General features: G+C 46.1%; 1 protein-coding gene across 9 annotated transcripts in view; it reads right to left on the minus strand.

The window, feature by feature from the left end:
* Positions 1-3,338: 3,338 nt before the first annotated feature.
* The window catches only part of LOC124001108 (teneurin-3-like), a 476,023-nt gene continuing 461,647 nt past the window's right edge, over positions 3,339-17,714 (minus strand). For all 9 annotated transcript variants that reach the window (XM_046307670.1, XM_046307668.1, XM_046307667.1 and 6 more), the window contains 10 exons: positions 16,693-16,868; positions 15,664-15,899; positions 13,417-13,713; positions 9,078-9,303; positions 8,516-8,844; positions 7,885-8,393; positions 7,185-7,464; positions 6,766-7,033; positions 6,064-6,194; positions 3,339-4,929 (listed from right to left, as the gene is read on the minus strand). In XM_046307670.1, the coding sequence (XP_046163626.1) occupies positions 4,174-4,929; positions 6,064-6,194; positions 6,766-7,033; positions 7,185-7,464; positions 7,885-8,393; positions 8,516-8,844; positions 9,078-9,303; positions 13,417-13,713; positions 15,664-15,899; positions 16,693-16,868 (3,208 nt within the window). In that variant the 3' untranslated portion in view covers positions 3,339-4,173. The remainder of the gene's footprint in view (positions 4,930-6,063; positions 6,195-6,765; positions 7,034-7,184; positions 7,465-7,884; positions 8,394-8,515; positions 8,845-9,077; positions 9,304-13,416; positions 13,714-15,663; positions 15,900-16,692; positions 16,869-17,714) is intronic.

Here is a 17,714-nt window from a genome sequence, read left to right on the forward strand (position 1 = left end):
AAAGGAAAACTCAGTATGTTGAGTCCTGATCTTAAGCCACTGTATGTGGCTGGGCTACTGCACTTTTGGCTGACGATGGGGGAGAGGGGGGCATCATAGTAGCAATGTGATACAGCAGGGGTAGGATCAACTAGGATTCCCCCTGCGGGATAAATGGCACATGGTACAGACCAAGACCAACCAATAACACCAGAGAAAATATGACAACAACGTAGTAAAACCAACACGCAAACAACCTGGGAGTATAAGTCCTTCCACCTTCTGTCCACCTTGTCACACACATGAATAGAAAAATAAGCTTGGCAATACAATTCAATGATTGATATATATATATATATATATATATATATATATATATATATTGAAAAAATCACAAAGCAAAAAACAATACTTTCTCATTCGTCATTTTTTTTTTTTTTTTTTTACAATCTGTTTACAAAAGAAACAGATTTGAACTACTGTATGAGGCGGTCACATTGACTGAAAAAGCAACATGGAAAACATTTGAGAAAGGGTGTTGTAATCTTCTGTTTGGGTGGCAGGTTGACGCTTATTTTCACGAGTCTTGTCCTAGAGGCACAACAGAGCGCTTTCCCCTTAAGGCCAGCTGGAAAGTCAAAGTTGGCTATATTGGAAAAATCGACGAAAACTAAAATTAGCTTTTTGGTCTTAATTCAAGGATAGGATTAGGCATTAGGGTTAGTAGTATGGTTAAGGTTAGTGTTAATGTTATGACTTCATGGCTGAGCCAGCTCGTGACCACTCTGCAGAGCTGCCTCCAGAACAACATTCATGACGAAAAACGCTAATCTGCGTTTGGGTATGGCTCCTGGGGATGTAGAGTTCGTGTAACTGGCTAAGTTTCCTCAAGTGTCGTTCAGATCATCACAACAACAAAAATCTTTGAAATGGTCATAGTTTGGTGTTAAAAAAACGTTTCTTTCTCTTTCTGTGGGTGAATATGTGTGTTATCCCCCTCATGCAGAGAGATAAGTAGGGAGTAGGGAGAGTTAGTTCATAGTGCTGATGTCATCTTCATCGCCCTGGCAACTCCTTTACACTACACTCACTAGCCATTTAGGCTATGTCGGAAAAATTACCCAGAGTGCACATAGAGCCGTTTCTAGGCTTTTCCCAGGTTTATTCGCTCTCTCTTTTCCCCTCCGGAACTCGAGCTAAACTCTGCCCCTTTGCTCTATCTAATGAACCGTTTGATGTGATTGTGTTTGTAATATCTTGCTTTCAAGCCATGTTTAGCATAAAAAGTTGGAGGAATTCATTTACGAACATGTTAAATGGTCCCTTGGATTATGGTGGTGTTGTCTCTGTTCTAGTCAAGAGGCTCGTATTTGGTTCCGTTCAGCTCTCACTGCTGCAGTCCTATCTGTGTTCTCTGTACTGGTACAAGGAACATGAGTTCAGTTCTCACTGCTGCAGCCCTATCTGTGTTCTCTGTACTGGTACAAGGAACATGAGTTCAGTTCTCACTGCTGCAGCCCTATCTGTGTTCTCTGTACTGGTACAAGGAACATGAGTTCAGTTCTCACTGCTGCAGCCCTATCTGTGTTCTCTGTGCTGGTACAAGGAACATGAGTTCAGTTCTCACTGCTGCAGCCCTATCTGTGTTTCTCTGTACTGGTACAAGGAACATGAGTTCAGTTCTCACTGCTGCAGCCCTATCTGTGTTCTCTGTGCTGGTACAAGGAACATGAGTTCAGTTCTCACTGCTGCAGCCCTATCTGTGTTCTCTGTGCTGGTACAAGGAACATGAGTTCAGTTCTCACTGCTGCAGCCCTATCTGTGTTCTCTGTGCTGGTACAAGGAACATGAGTTCAGTTCTCACTGCTGCAGCCCTATCTGTGTTCTCTGTGCTGGTACAAGGAACATGAGTTCAGTTCTCACTGCTGCAGCCCTATCTGTGTTCTCTGTGCTGGTACAAGGAACATGAGTTCAGTTCTCACTGCTGCAGCCCTATCTGTGTTCTCTGTGCTGGTACAAGGAACATGAGTTCAGTTCTCACTGCTGCAGCCCTATCTGTGTTCTCTGTGCTGGTACAAGGAACATGAGTTCAGCTCTCACTGCTGCAGCCCTATCTGTGTTCTCTGTGCTGGTACAAGGAACATGAGTTCAGTTCTCACTGCTGCAGCCCTATCTGTGTTCTCTGTGCTGGTAGTTTAGCTCTTCCTAACGTAGGTAGAGAAAGAGCAAAGAGCTATAGTGGTTCGGACTGGAAAATTCTGGAAACGATCCCAAAATTACCAGGTTTTTCAAAATTCTCAATTGGATGAATCTTCCAATAGGAATTTCTGGAAAACCTGGGAATTTTGGGAACGTTTTTGGAATTTTCCATCCTTAATAGTGATTATGAGAAGCCTTCACGTTTGAGCTGAGCAGAGATCTAAGAAACAGCCTGGATTTGTTATAGGAAAGGCAGAAATGATATTTAGGTAAGACAACCAAGGTGTTTTGTTTTCAAACCCTCTTTCTGAGAAGGGCAAGTGGCCCTTCCTTGTGTCCTACTCAAAAGGACTTAAGGTTGAAAGGCTATTTCCACAAGGTAGGATATACTACCGTACCGTACAGCCAAACTATTCTGCTGCCCTTGATAGTAGTAGTCTAGTATTTCCTAAGACATATGGTTGTCTGACTGACATCGACCATTCAACTGACACTTTTCGAATACAAAATATAAGTGCCAAAACAAAACGTGGTTCGTCTCAGATATCAGGGAATCTGATCAATGAAGGCAAGAAAATGTAAAACCCAAACCCGAATATTCTCAATGCAGAAATCAACAATACAGTAGGGTTGATTTTTAAAAATGTTATTTCAATAAGCATTAACATGAATTATAATAGGATAAAATATTGAAAACTTAATGAAGAGTATAAACAGTAACGCATGACGAAGGAAAAAAAAAATCTTCATATTTTTTACAATTTTATTTTTTATGTATAAACACTGTACATAAATTACTTTCTCTAAGAGGCTAATATTGATGTATGGATAAGTTTGGAATTTTTCATCTTAATAAAAAAATCCATAAAGATACTGTCTCACTTTGTTTTTCAAAAGATTGGTTGGATATGATTCTTTCATTTCATTTAATTGATTAACTTCCTCCATACATACACACACAAATTGTCTCCATTGTACACACACACACACACACACACACACGCACGCACGCACGCACACACACACACACACACACACACACACACACACACACACACGCACGCACGCACGCACGCACGCACGCACACACACACACACACACACACACACACACACACAGACAGACAGACAGACAGACAGACAGACAGACAGACAGACAGACAGACAGACAGACAGACAGACAGACAGACAGACAGACAGACAGACAGACAGACAGACAGACAGACAGACAGACAGACAGACAGACAGACAGACAGACAGACAGACAGACAGACAGACACGCACACAACCTCCCGATTCCCAAAACGTCCCACTTTGATCTAGTATTGGTAAAGATGTCACTTGGTGGGAGCTGTTTTGTCCCTTTTGGAAAGAAAAGCAGAAGAACAAGCAAGTGGTTTTAACTGTCTTGTTACCACCATTGGAGACCCATGGTCCTACTGCGAACAACAACACTACCTTTTTCAGTACGCAAAGGTCAAAGGTCAGTCATCAGGATGTAGAATCAGATTATAGACGTTGTCCTTTGTAAGAAACCAGAAGGCTTTTTTTCTATTAGTCCAGATGTGTTGTAGTGTTATGCGTACGTAAACACATTTCTTCTTTCTTTTTAAAATATTTTTTCCGAAAGCAAATTCAGGAAGTCTATTTAAAAAAAAAAACTTTTTTTCTCCTTTCACAAACCGAGAGTTTTGACTTTTTTTCTCTCTTCAAGAGAGTCCACAGTCCATTCAACGCTGTATAGCACATGGGACAAACATCTGCGTCAGTTGGAGCCGTTTTGTTTGATTTTCAGGCCCCACAGTGGTAGTATTAGGTATAGTTCAGTTTGAGATATTTCTACATTTTACTGTTTGTTTCAGCTAGTCGGCGCTAAACACAGCACTAGCCTGGACCCTCCCCCTTTTTAGAGAAAAGGGGGGAGGCGAGGGAGGTTGGGGGGCAGGATTTGGAGGGGGTAGTCTCTTTGGCGGCCAGTGCCGAGGATTCTGTCTGTTACCTCTTCCCTATTTCACTCTGCCTGAGGAACTGGATGTTGTTAGCGGAGTCTGCTAGCTCGGGGTACTGCTCTATGGAAAGGACGTAGTACCCGTCGTAGCCCAGCACCTTCCCTCCGCTCAGCAGCTGCCTCTTCTCCCCCTCCGTCCACAGCCTCACCCCCTCCTCCCCCTCCCTCACCCGTTGTTGCTCCCTGGACCAAGCACTCGACAACGCCTTCTGCCTGGCCTGCTCCAGCACACGCGCCTTCTCCTCGTCCAGAGTCATGCCGTAGCGCACGTGGAGCGCCAGAGCGCCGTACTGCAGCTCCACGTCGGCGAAGCGCCGAGTTCTGCCGTTCACCACGGTGGTGGACTGGGACACAGTCACGTTGACTCCGTTCTCCAGGGACTTCCTCCCGCTTGTCAGCCTCAGCGCTCCCAGGTCGCTCTCCGGGAGGCTGGTCTTGATGAAGTAGTGCGTGTCGCGTCCCTCCACCGTGAAGTGCAGGTCCTCCAGGTAGAACGCATTGTTGAGGACGGCGGCGACCTTGATGCAGTCCTCGTTGGCGATGTTCAGAGCGTTGGTGACCACACGGCCCTGCGTCACCGCCAACATGACACCCTTACCGATCAGCGACTTGGCGGTGGCGAACCACAGCCAGGGTTTCTCCCGGTTGGAGCGCCGGCGGCTCAGCTGTATCTCCGGCATCCTCTCGAAGGACAGGAAAGCCTTGGCTTGCCGGGTCACTTCCTGTTGCACCCCCGAGATGGACTGATGGGAGGAGTCAGAGAAGGGGGAGAAGAGAGGGAGGAGAGAGAGGAGAGAAAAGTTACACGGATATCAAATCCGAACTCTCTCTCCTTGTCATGGACAGATATAACTGAAACCTTTATGGGGTTGCTCTAGCCTCAGTATGTAAAGCCTGTTGTGTTTCTTTACCCACTGGAGACACTGTGGTTAAATCCATGTTGTTTCCATGCCATTTCAATGAAATTACGTTGAATCAATGTAGAATAGATGTTGTAATTGATGTCTGTGACCGGTGGGTGGCTATTCCCCTAGTACTGTGTTATCTCAAAAATATATATATATTCTCCAAAAAACGAGGGACAATATGAAACCAAATCCCAGATTGACATGGTGAAGAAGTGTCCCAGCTTTAGTCATTCAAAGGTTCCCTTTCTTATAGAAATGTCCTATTTATATGGAGACAAAACACGGAATATTGTTTTAGGAAGAAAAAGATCACAGGGAGAACTTGGTTTGTTTGTCACGAGAAAAACCCTAACTTGCAACGACAACAAAAAAGTTGTTTTCTAGATCAATGCTTCGTTTAAAAAAAAAAGAAATATGGGATTGTTGGGTTTGTGAGGAGCAACAGAACAGCTTGTTAATTTCACACAGAGAGAAGAAGAAGAACGACAGTCATGGCAACGTAGTTAAACCAATAAGGGACTCATTTGCACTTCAAATACGTGTGTATAATGACTTTATTTAAAGACAAACCGGAGGATGATTCAGCTGCGGTATAATTGGTGTGTGTGTTTGTGTGTCTGTGTGTGTGTCTGTGTGTGTGTGTGATTTCTCTGTACTTTGTAGCCGTGGGTGAACTGTGGACCCCCCCTGAAAGTTGTTTGTCTCTTCTTCACTGGCGGTGCATCATAACAAGGTAAATCAACACGGCGGGTCGGTTGGTCTTCCAGCCAGCTGTGCTGTGAGATTGTGGTCATAGTTCCAGAGGGTGGATACGTCATACCGGAAGGTTGTAATAAACCAGAATGAGGTGGAAGGATATGACAGTGGAGATAGAGGGTAAATTAACCCCAGAGAGGCAGACAGTACGATAGTGGCAATACAGAGTAAATAAGCGGAAGGGAGGGAGGAAGGCGGAGGGATACTACATACCGGCAGGTCGTCCCAGAGCTGGCTCTTCTTCATCTCCAGGGATGGCTGTGTGAGGTCGAACTTGGGGATGGGGAACCCGGGGATGGCGTTGTGAAGGTGGAACCCAAACGTCACCAGCCAGATATTGACATCTGTAACCATGGGAAAGTGAATTACATTGTGACCATGAGAGAATAGACCACTGAGGGAAATGATGTCCCAATGTTTCAGATTAGGACAAACGGGATTGTCCAGAGGGGTAAATAGTCATTTCGAGTCATACCTTTCATGTTTAGCCAGAACTATTATCATGTGGAAAGGGTAACTGCTGAAAACAATAGCAATATCATGGTGATGCATAGCAATGAGGTAATATGCCACCGCTAGACAATTACTAAAGTTCACAGCCATAAAATATTCATACTAATAGTCTATTCACAATAGACTGTTTATCTATGGTCATCATGCAATGACAACGTGTCCCTACTGTATTGCCATAACAGGCCTTACCGTTCTACAGAGCAAGGTACCAGACATATATAATTGTATCTGCTTACCTAAGCTATGGGGAGTAAATCAGAGTACATTAAAGGTCGTATCACAGTCCTTTATCTGTGATGTACTCCGTTTGTGACATACTCATTCTTCTATAAACCATCTAGAAGGTTCATGTCTTACATAAAGCTACAAGCAGTCAACTAGAGTGAGTTCACCGTCTCCCACCTGTGACGTACTCCTTGACCTCGTGAACTTTGCTGACAGGGTTGTTGTTCCGGAACATGTACAGGTTGAACGGCGCCGGGTCTTTTCCGACTCTCGTCCACGTCCCGATGTCTGGGGTGGTCCAGCGCCCCGCCGGGATGTCATAGTCCCGGTCGCCGAAATGCAGCAGGCGGGTCAGGGGGTCGTAGAGACCCCCGTGGAAGCCGATCACCAGGACAAAGTCGGGGTTGGAGTCAAAGTAGACCTCGCCGTAGGCCGTGTACTGCACCTAGAAAATAATCATAAAATACAATGAATAACTATCACCTTGCTGGATAGGTAGATTTAGACTAGCTTTTATTGGACATAAAGTCCAACTAACAACACATAGAGGATCGGGGACTGTACATGAGGCCTTTCCAACTGGTCTGAAACCTTACCTGCTTCAGAAGAAGCCCATTACTACTGAACACTGCTAGAGGGGTTCCGGTGTTGTCACAGGCGATATAGAACTCCTCTCCGCTACTGATCTCCATGGCGAAGAGGTGTCCCTGCAGGTCGTAGTAGAGAGACGTGATCTCTGAGCTGCTGTGGTTGTAGACGTGAGTGATCCTGGTCGGGTAGTTCAGGTCTGCATAGAAGAACTGCAGGTGCTGGCCCAGGCTGGTTCTGGAGGCCACACGGCGGCCCAACCCGTCGTAGCGGTACTGGATGGTCCAACTGTTGGGGGAAGGGAGGGATAGAAAGAGAGATTTTACAATTAGGAAACATTACAGAGTATTAACAGTAGTGAATTATTTGAAACAATTTACACATTTACAAGAATTATCATCAAACAACACAATACAAATGAAATATATATTCCCCCTCCCCCGCAAAAAAACGTCAGTGGTCCAAGTTTGGGTATGGATAGTACAGTCTGGTGGGGTAAGGATGGTACAGTCCGGTGGGGTATGGATGGTACAGTCCGGTGGGGTAAGGATGGTACAGTCCGGTGGGGTAAGGATGGTACAGTCCGGTGGGGTATGGATGGTACAGTCTGGTGGGGTAAGGATGGTACAGTCCGGTGGGGTAAGGATGGTACAGTCCGGTGGGGTATGGATGGTACAGTCCGGTACGGTCACCAATCGTCCAACTAACCTGTTGCCTTTGCTGTAGACGCGTTCCAGAAGGCCCTTGGAGTTGTACTCAAAGATCTCAGCTCCTCTCTGTCTCAGGAACCCGTCATCGTCCAACCGGTACTGAACGTCCCCGAGCCGCGTGATGCGGTCTCGGAGGTCGTAGCGTAGCGGGGTGAGCCGGGCGCTGTTACCCGGGTTGAGCAGGTGGAGGTTGCCGTTCAGGTCGTAGTTGTAGCGCCACATCATCTTCTCGTTGAGGTAGACCGTCTGGAGCTGACCGTCCACGTCGTACTCGTAACCATACTTGGTCGTGTTGGCGAACGGTCCGATCTTGATCTCGCGTTTGGTCACCCGGCCCATGTTGTCATACTGGATGGTGATCCAGTACATGAGGGATCTGAAGATCTCGTACTGGATCTCCTTGATCCGTCCGTGGACGTCGAAGTGCTTGGTGTAAGTCATGACGGCCGTGGAGATGATCTGGTTGATATCGTAGTAGATCACGCCGAACTTTCCAAATTGTTCCACCTTTAAATCAAATTCAACTTTAATTAATTAAAGTGCATTTAAATCACAAACACACTTTCAGTAAAATAATGAAATGTGAGAAAGGTTTTTTAAAGGTTTTAGACGTGATTGAAGAACCTCACCTTCCCGGAGATGTCGTCAAACTGGTAGAGGTCGATGGGCAGCGGCGTCTCGTTGATGACAGCCTGCATGCTGGTGACCCGGAAGCTGTTGTCGTAGGTATAATCAAACCGTGCGTTCACCATGCCGTCCTCACTGAACCGGAAGATCTGCCGGTCCACCAACGGTCCAATCTGCCGGTACCGGATGGAACAGATGAACCCTTCGCTCTGGAGGTTCACTGTCTTCAGCACACCGGCTGTCTCGTCGTAGGTGAAGCTAACCCTCGTAGAATCATACAAGATCTCCGCCATTTTGTTCTGTCGTCGGTACTTGTAGAGAATTCTACGACCTGTTGATATAGAAGTGGGCGGTTATTCTGTGTACAACACCAACATAAATTCCTAGCAATATTTGTTGAATGGCAATACAGTTTTAGGGAAGTTTTCTTAAAGTTTCTGAAAATGTTATCTTTTTTTTTTGTGATAATATATATATATTTTTTAACTTGATGACAGACGAGACAAAGACGTTAGACACACTCCACACATAACACAACCATAACAGCTCTGACAGTTGTCTGACCTGTCCCTAGGTGGGCCACTCTGAGGAGCTGTCCGTCTTCGCTGTAGTCAACGGTGACCGAGGCGTTGCTCTCCGGGGGGTTGTAAATGTTGCGATAGTAGCCCAGGGAGCGGATGGTCTGCATGGTGTGACGGGCCACCGAAGGCATGGTGACAGCAGACAGGCGGTCCAACAGGTCGTAGTCAAAGATGTACTGACGCTGGCTGTGGAGCAGGAGCACCATGGACTGGAGGGAGGAGGACGGAGGAGGGAAAGGAGGATGGGAGGAAAGGAGGAGGGGCAGTGATGGGAGGAAAGGGAGAGAGAGAGAGAGAGGAACAATTAACGGCACAATTAATGAACACTAATGTACATTACAAATTCAAATGGAGCGCTAAACCAGGTATTAACATTCCATTTCCTGAAAGATTTTCTCTCTTTTAATTGAGTTATCCTTGACCTCCCTCCTCCTTGCGTCCCTCCCTACCTCTCAGTATCTAAACGCAGAACTCTGTTAAATGCACTCCACTGCATTAATTCTACAGTGTTCTGTAATTATTGGCCTTCTTCTCCTCCCGTGTGTGTGTGTGTACGTGTGGAGTAGTGTAGGGTCTACCTACTAATCTAATAAAGGTAGGCACCAGCGGAAGTCACAATCACTTAGCCAAACAGCAGGTAATTAGCTACTTTGCATAGCGGCGGGGGGGAGGAGTGGAAGTGGATGAGTACATCTGAAATGGCACCCTGTTCCCTATGTAGTGTAATACTTTTGACCAGGGCCCATGGGGCTGTGGCTAAATGTACTGCACTACATAGGGAACAGGCTGCCATTTGGGACGCAGACGCTATGCTAGCTAGCAGACGTTTGGTCGTGATTTCAATAACAACATTTTTTTTTTTACTGAAGAACGAGGCCCATAAGTAGGAAGTAGGAAGGTATGGCTCAGAATAGATGAGCAGAGAGCATCTTAGTGAGTCAATAACAACAACAACATCACTCCAGTCCCTCCAGGATTCAGATATGCATCTCTGTCTGCCTCAGTGCCTTAATGTGTGTGTGTATTGTGTGTGTGTGTGTGTACGCGGCGGTTTGTTTGTGTCTCTCTCTCTGAAGAGGGAGTCTGCCTGGAGGATCCTTCACCTTGTCTGTCATACATGGACAGACATTAACACAAGCTCCCCAGGCACTGTGTTTGTGTCCCTGTGTATGTTTGTCTGTCTGTTTCTCTGTATGTGTGTGTGTGTCTATGTGTGTGTGTGTGTGTCTATGTGTGTGTGTGTCTATGTGTGTGTGTGTCTATGTGTGTGTGTGTGTGTGATTGTGTCTATGTGTGTGTGTGTGTGGCTACTGTGGCAACATATGTTTGGCCAGGGATATGTCTCTTGCTGGTCACTCTACCAGAGCTCTTGGCTGGCAGGCAACCACTGGGTGGGTGGGCGGTGGGGTGTGTTGTTGTGTGTGTTTGTGCAGGCAGGCAGACGACGACGACCGGGTGGGAGGGAGGGTGTTGGGGGAAACCATACATATTTCATGAGCGAACAGACAAAGGCACACACACACTTTTCAGCCCTGTTCCAAACTGATACTGAACTGAAATATAAACAATTTCAAAATTTTACAGTTACAGTTCATAAGGAAATCAGTCAATTGAAATAAAATCATTAGGCCCTAATCTATGGATTTCACATGACTGGGAATACAGATATGCATCTGTTGGTCACAGATACCTGAAAAACATAAAAGTTTGGGCGTGGAACAGAGAAGCAGTCAGTATCTGTGACCACCATTTGCCTCATGCAGCGCGACACATCTCCTTCACATAGAGTTGATCAGGTTGTTGATTGTGGCCTGTGGAATGTTGTCCCATTCCTCTTCAATGGCTGTGCGAAGTTGCTGGATATTGGCGGGAAGTTGAACACGCTGTTGTACACGTCGATCCAGAGCATCCCAAACATGCTCAATGGGTGTCATGTCTGGTGAGTATACAGGCCATGGAAGAACTGGGACATTTTCAGCTTCCAGGAATTTTGCACAGTTCCTTGCATGAGGTGATGACCTCAGGATCTCATCACGGTATCTCTGTGCATTCAAATTGCCATTGATGAAATTAAATCGTATTCATTGTATCTAGTTTATGCCTGCCCAGGTAGCCTAGTGGTTAGAGAGTTGGACTAGTAACCGAAAGGTTGCAAGATTGAATCCCCGTGTAACGACGTTCTTCGTTTGTAGAAAGAGAGTCGGACTGAAATGCAGCGTAGTGGTTACTCATGACTTTAATGAACAAAGATCGTGATACATGAAATAACTTATACATATACAAAAACAACAAATGGAACGTGAAACCTATTACAGCCTATCTGGTGAAACTACACAGAGACAGGAACAATCACCCACAAAATACAAAGCGAAACCAGGCTACCTAAATACGGTTCCCAATCAGAGACAACGAGAATCACCTGACTACGAACATACAGTATAACATAAACCCATGTCACACCCTGGCCTGATCAAATAATAAAGAAAACACAAAAATACTATGAACAAGGCGTGACACCCCAAGCTGACAAGGTAAAAATCTGTCATTCTGCCCCTGAACAAGGCAGTTAACCCACTGTTCCTAGACCGTCATTGTAAATAAGAATGTGTTCTTAACTGACTTGCCTAGTTAAATAAAGGTAAAATAAAATAAATAAAAAATAACCCCACTGCCACCATGGGCCACTCTGACATCAGCAAACTGACCGCTCATACACGTGTGGTCTGAGTTTGTGAGGCCGGTTGGACGTACTGCCAAATTCTCTAAAACGACGTTAGAGGAGGCTTATGGTGGAGAAATGAACATTCAATTCCCCGCTCCCTAAAAACTTAAGACATCTGTGGCATTGCGTTGTGGGGCAACATTTCTGGTAACTTTTATTTCAGCTGATGAAACATGGGACCAATACTTTACATGTTGCGTTTATATTTTTGTTCTGTGTAGTTTTGTCATTATGTAAACGTAACCTCTGTGATCGTCTCTACAGTTTGTCCTAAAAGTGAGAAGGGAAGAAAAGTTTCTGCTACTCTGGGGTATCAGCCTGGGATCTCTCTCTCTCTCTCTCTCTCTCTCTCTCTCTCTCTCTCTCTCTCTCTCTCTCTCTCTCTCTCTCTCTCTCTCTCTCTCTCTCTGTGTCCCACCCACCCTCTCTCTCTCTCTCTGTTCTCTCTGTGTTGTGTCCCCGTGGCCTCCCCATGCTGTCTAAACCCCGGCTCCAGCCTCCCCCTCTCCCCTGGGTCTCGTTTCCATAACTCTGGTCTTCACTAGTCCCTCTTAAGCCATCGCTCTGTACACTAAAATCCACAAACAATGTCCATTTTATCTCCCTGCTGTTGCTCTCTCTCTCTCTCTCTCTCTCTCTCTCTCTCTCTCTCTCTCTCTCTCCCTCCCTCCCTCGCTTTGTCTCTTTCTCTATATATCCCTTACTACCTAAAGGGAATATGGTCCTTTTATAGTCTGTGCCGATTCCCTTGTATATTTTTCAAACATCTTTTCTGTTTTGACACTCATAGCTTTCAAGGGGCCTTCAATTACTTTTGTGGCTTTTTTCCCCCCACTGTTTTCATCTTCAGAAAATAACCTTGTGTTTTTTGTGCTGACAATGAAAATAGACGACTATTCCCACCACTAATCCTTTTGTCACAGGAGACGCGTCGGCCTCTACAGATTTGAACAGCTCGTCTCTGGTTAAAGAGGGACAGACAGTGGTTGTGTTTGTGTGTGTGGGTGTATGGGTAAAGCTTACTGGGCGTGCATAGGGGAGAATCACAGTGTACTTAGCACCTGATGCCGTAATGCCAGGGTGTAGGAACACTAATGCTTTAGCACACAGCGGAGTGGAGTTTAAGGGGGACATTTTGACAGTAAACAAGCGGCGCTGCGTTTGACATTGACCATGCCGGTTCAGCTACTCACCAAAACACCAGTTGGAATGCAATAGATCGGCGATGCAAGTGCATTCACACTTAGTCATCAAGTATTTTTTCACCACGTTTTTGTGCATCGTCAATATGGAGTGTGTGTATGCGTGTGTGTGTGTATGCGTGTGTGGGTGTATGCGTGTGTGGGTGTGGGTTTTTCAACAGGCAGCACGTTTCCACAACTGACAGCACGTTTTCTGAGCAATAAAATGTCAAAGACTGTAAAGACACAGCACCAAGTGATTGTCATTGAAGAACTCTGTAGAAAAGGAGTCCCACGCATAATAGAGGCACACGTGATATCTGTTTGGGCTTCTCGCGGTCAATTTGCAGTCTACAAATGATGTCCCTGCCCCCCTGACCATCCGGTTCAGAATCTAGTTGATCATTCCTATTTCCTACCTTATCCAGGTATGTATAACTCCAGGTCTTTCCATCGGCGAACACTCGGGACACAATCCTCCCTTGACCATCGTACTCCACCCTCTCGGTGGTGGGACCCCTCTGTAGGCTGGTCACCTGCCCCGTGCTGGAGTAGGTAAGGTTGACTGACAGCAGCTTACTGCTGGGGACCCACAGAGTAGGGTGACCCTGGGTGTCATACACGATCTTCAGCAGGAACTTCCTGTGGTCGTCGTAGATCTTTTCTGTCCGGAGAGTTCGGTCGTAATCCACCGAGAGAAGGTTTCTGCCGTTCACCTTGAGAGAAAAGAAGAAGGGTTGGACAGTTTTAGCTTAAATAGGTTTGCCGTCTAAGGAGTAATGTTTATTAACAATACATTATTTCGACTTTATTCAGATTCGGACAGATTGTTGAACTTTTAAAACAAAAATCTAACAAACACACAGGAGAAATGATGAAACTGTGAACTGAACCGGCTTTCAAAGTAAATTCCCGACACAGAACCGCTATTTATCGCCTCCCAATGACCCCGCTGTTTGTTTAAACCGCTATTTACCGTGATCGATTCTCAAGACCGACACTAAATTAATTTAAGGGATTCTTAGCGTTTGATTAGCCGTTTTTGTGAAGGGAGATTCATTAAAGTGAGAGACTGGCTGGCGTGTGTTCAAACTTTTGCTCTTGACTGCTTTTACAAACCCCCCCCCCCCCTAGGAATTCGGCAAGGTGGAGAGACAGAGAGAATGAGAAAGCGAGAGAAAGAAAAAGAGAGAACCAGAATGACCAAGAAAGGGAGCGAGAGCGAGAGAGAATAAGAATAATATTGTGGTGGAGACCATGCAGTCTCTCTCTCAGCCTGGGAGCTGTTTCTCATTTGAAGATGACAGGGGCCTTCGGAATGCCTCCGAGACACACCGAGACACTCGCCAACAGAACGTGACCTCGGCCTCAATTTATTCCCCTATAAGAAAGCATGTCACTTCCTGCTGGGATGAATGCCGTGGGGACACCCACCTAGCCTACATGGCCGCACCACCATCAGATTTTCATGTTGCCAGCAGAGTGAGGGAACGAGAAAAGAAACAGCAGAGGATAGATGTCAATATGGCCTTCATGTAGTTTTTCCGTTGTAAGCGAAGGCCCCTGATTCCTCCTGGACATTCTTCAGTAATGAGACGAGGAGGCTGAGATCCAGACAGAAATAAAGTGCTTCCCAAATGCCACCCTACTCTCTACATAGTGCACATACAGTGTCCCTATGGGTCTTGGTCAAAAGTGGTGCACTGTATAGGGAATAGGGTGCCATTTGGGACATGCAGAGTCGTCTTTGGAGAGAGAGAGAGATGAAGACAGACACTGGAAGGAGGAGTGGTTAACACCTTGGAGACCAGCCCTCTTCTCTGACCGAGGGAACGGCTCAGAATATGCAACCCCACCATTAGATGTAGCAGGACGTGTGTGCTTGTGTCGTTGTGTGTCCCATTAGCTTTAGTTCACGTAGCGGAGGCATCCGATATGGGAATTAGGGGATGACCCCTCGAGGAGTCAGCAGGAAAACAGAAGTCTACCTTTTCCATTTGTTGGATAGATGGTAATGACTTCCAGATATTGTCTTTGATGTTGGGGGAGACAAAACATTCCGACAATAACGCATCGTCGTCCCCCGCTGACAAACTGACACTAATTAGATGGTGATAACGAGGAGACGGAAAGGCTGACAATGAACCGAAGACTATTTGATATGGAAAATAGTCTCACTCCCTTTCAGTGGTTAAATCCATATTGTAGTTAGCAACAAACCCAGACCAAGACCCGTCCTATATTGTAGCCTATGTTTGAATGACGACGTGGTAATAACGAGAAGGAAGTGGCAGCCAAAGATCTGACTAAATCACCTCAGAGGGAAGAGAGAGGCTGTGAAACCCCAACTGCTAGAATCCACATCAGAAACCCCTAGACAGGTAGTAATGATGTTTTAACCAGCTATGCATGTTGGGAAGTGTGTGAAAGGTGCCAAGCTGTCACAGCAAACATTTTTTTTAAAGAAAGCCCCAACCTCCATATCTGCCTACAAAACAAAATGGCAGCTCCTCTTTAGCCTTATGCCTAAATCAAGACCAAATACCTCATTTACCTCTTCATATATTTTGATGATATACCTAATTGACTTTGCGGCTGAAACAAAAAAACAATCCAAATGAAAAGGCCTCCTCTTATAGCAGACTCTCCTCTTCCTCCCTTCTCACCCTGAGCTTCCTGCCGAACACGATGACTTTCCCCCGGGTCTGCTCTTTACGGAAGCGCCACTCCACCAGGTTCTGCCCGTTCTCCCCGGGCAGCGTCATGTTCCTCCGTGCCACCGTGGGGTTGGCGGCGCCCGCCAGGATGTGGGGCTCCGTCTGGTAGTGTGTGTCCATCCCGTTGGCATAGATCACCCTCAGAGAGTGGTCGTAGCCCACCTGGTAGCTGTTCCTTAGTTGGTCTGTGGTGGAGAGAAAGTCGAAAGTGTTTTAATTCGAGTCCTGAATGCCGACAGCTGTGGTATATCAGACCGTATCCCGTGGGGACGACATTTTTAATCCTATAATTACGTTGGTAACCAGTTTATAATAGCAATAAGGCACCTCGGGCGTTTGTGGTACATTGCCAATATACGATGCCTAAGGGCTGTATCCAGGTACTCCAGGTACTGCGTCGTGCATAAGAACAGTCTTTGTAATATTGTGGAATATTGGTCATATACCACACCCCCTCGGACCTTATTGCTTAAATAAGCAACATCTGATTTCAGATTTGAGAACCACATTCTCCCCATCTGTTACATGAAGGATGGAAGATTCCTATGTTGGGCCTGCATTGATAGAACCCTTCAAGGTTCCTCTCCTCTCCTCTCCTCTCCTCTCCTCTCCTCTCCTCTCCTCTCCTCTCCTCTCCTCTCCTCTCCTCTCCTCTCCTCTCCTCTCCTCTCCTCTCCTCTCCTCTCCTCTCCTCTCCTCTCCTCTCCTCTGTCTACAAACAGACAGTTACTGTTGTATGATTAAGTATATTGATCTCTGAGCTGTCTTTATTTTATGACCTCTTTAATAATGAAAGGGGATCAGGGATTAATGCCCATTGAGTAATTGGTGAAGTCATTAATATTGTGTTGACGTTCGACTAATCAATGCTGTTGGTTTATCAACGTGGCGCATTAATATTCATGATTGGCACTCACAACGTTGAGACACACAGATATGTGTAAACACACACACACACACCTCCCCACCTCTACTTACCCTGGACCAGTGTGTAGAAGGAGTCAATGGAGGAGAGGTTGGTGGTGATGCTGACGTCCTCGTCACGGCCGGACGTCTCAATGTCCACCGTGATGGCCCCGGTCATGTCCCCGTGCAGGTTGGTCACCACCCCCGTAGGGAACGTCACGTTGGTTAGACGACCCTCACTGTCATAACTGGAGGGGAGGGAGAAAGAAAGAAAGAAAGAAAGAAAGAAAGAAAGAAAGAAAGAAAGAAAGAAAGAAAGAAAGAGAGAGAGAGAGGAGAGAAGACGGAGAGAGAGGAGAGAAGACAGAGAGAGAGGAGAGAAGACATAGAGAGAGGAGAGAAGACAGAGAGAGAGGAGAGAAGACAGAGAGAGAGGAGAGAAGACATAGAGAGAGGAGAGAAGACAGAGAGAGAGGAGAGAAGACATAGAGAGAGGAGAGAAGACAGAGAGAGAGGAGAGAAGACAGAGAGAGACGAGAGAAGACAGAGAGAGAGGAGAGAAGACATAGAGAGAGGAGAGAAGACATAGAGAGAGGAGAGAAGACAGAGAGAGAGGAGAGAAAACAGAGAGAGACGAGAGAAGACAGAGAGAGAGGAGAGAAGACATAGAGAGAGGAGAGAAGACATAGAGAGAGGAGAGAAGACAGAGAGAGAGGAGAGAAAACAGAGAGAGAGGAGAGAAGACAGAGAGAGAGGAGAGAAGACAGAGAGAGAGGAGAGAAGACAGAGAGAGAGGAGAGAAAACAGAGAGAGAGGAGAGAAGACATAGAGAGAGGAGAGAAGACAGAGAGAGAGGAGAGAAAACAGAGAGAGAGGAGAGAAGACATAGAGAGAGGAGAGAAGACAGAGAGAGAGGAGAGAAAACAGAGAGAGAGGAGAGAAAACAGAGAGAGAGGAGAGAAGACAGAGAGAGAGGAGAGAAGACAGAGAGAGAGGAGAGAAGACAGAGAGAGAGGAGAGAAAACAGAGAGAGAGGAGAGAAGACAGAGAGAGAGGAGAGAAGACAGAGAGAGACGAGAGAAGACAGAGAGAGA

The sequence above is a fragment of the Oncorhynchus gorbuscha genome, linkage group LG17 (genome assembly GCF_021184085.1).
Source record: "Oncorhynchus gorbuscha isolate QuinsamMale2020 ecotype Even-year linkage group LG17, OgorEven_v1.0, whole genome shotgun sequence".
In the NCBI taxonomy this organism is placed as follows: domain Eukaryota; kingdom Metazoa; phylum Chordata; class Actinopteri; order Salmoniformes; family Salmonidae; genus Oncorhynchus; species Oncorhynchus gorbuscha.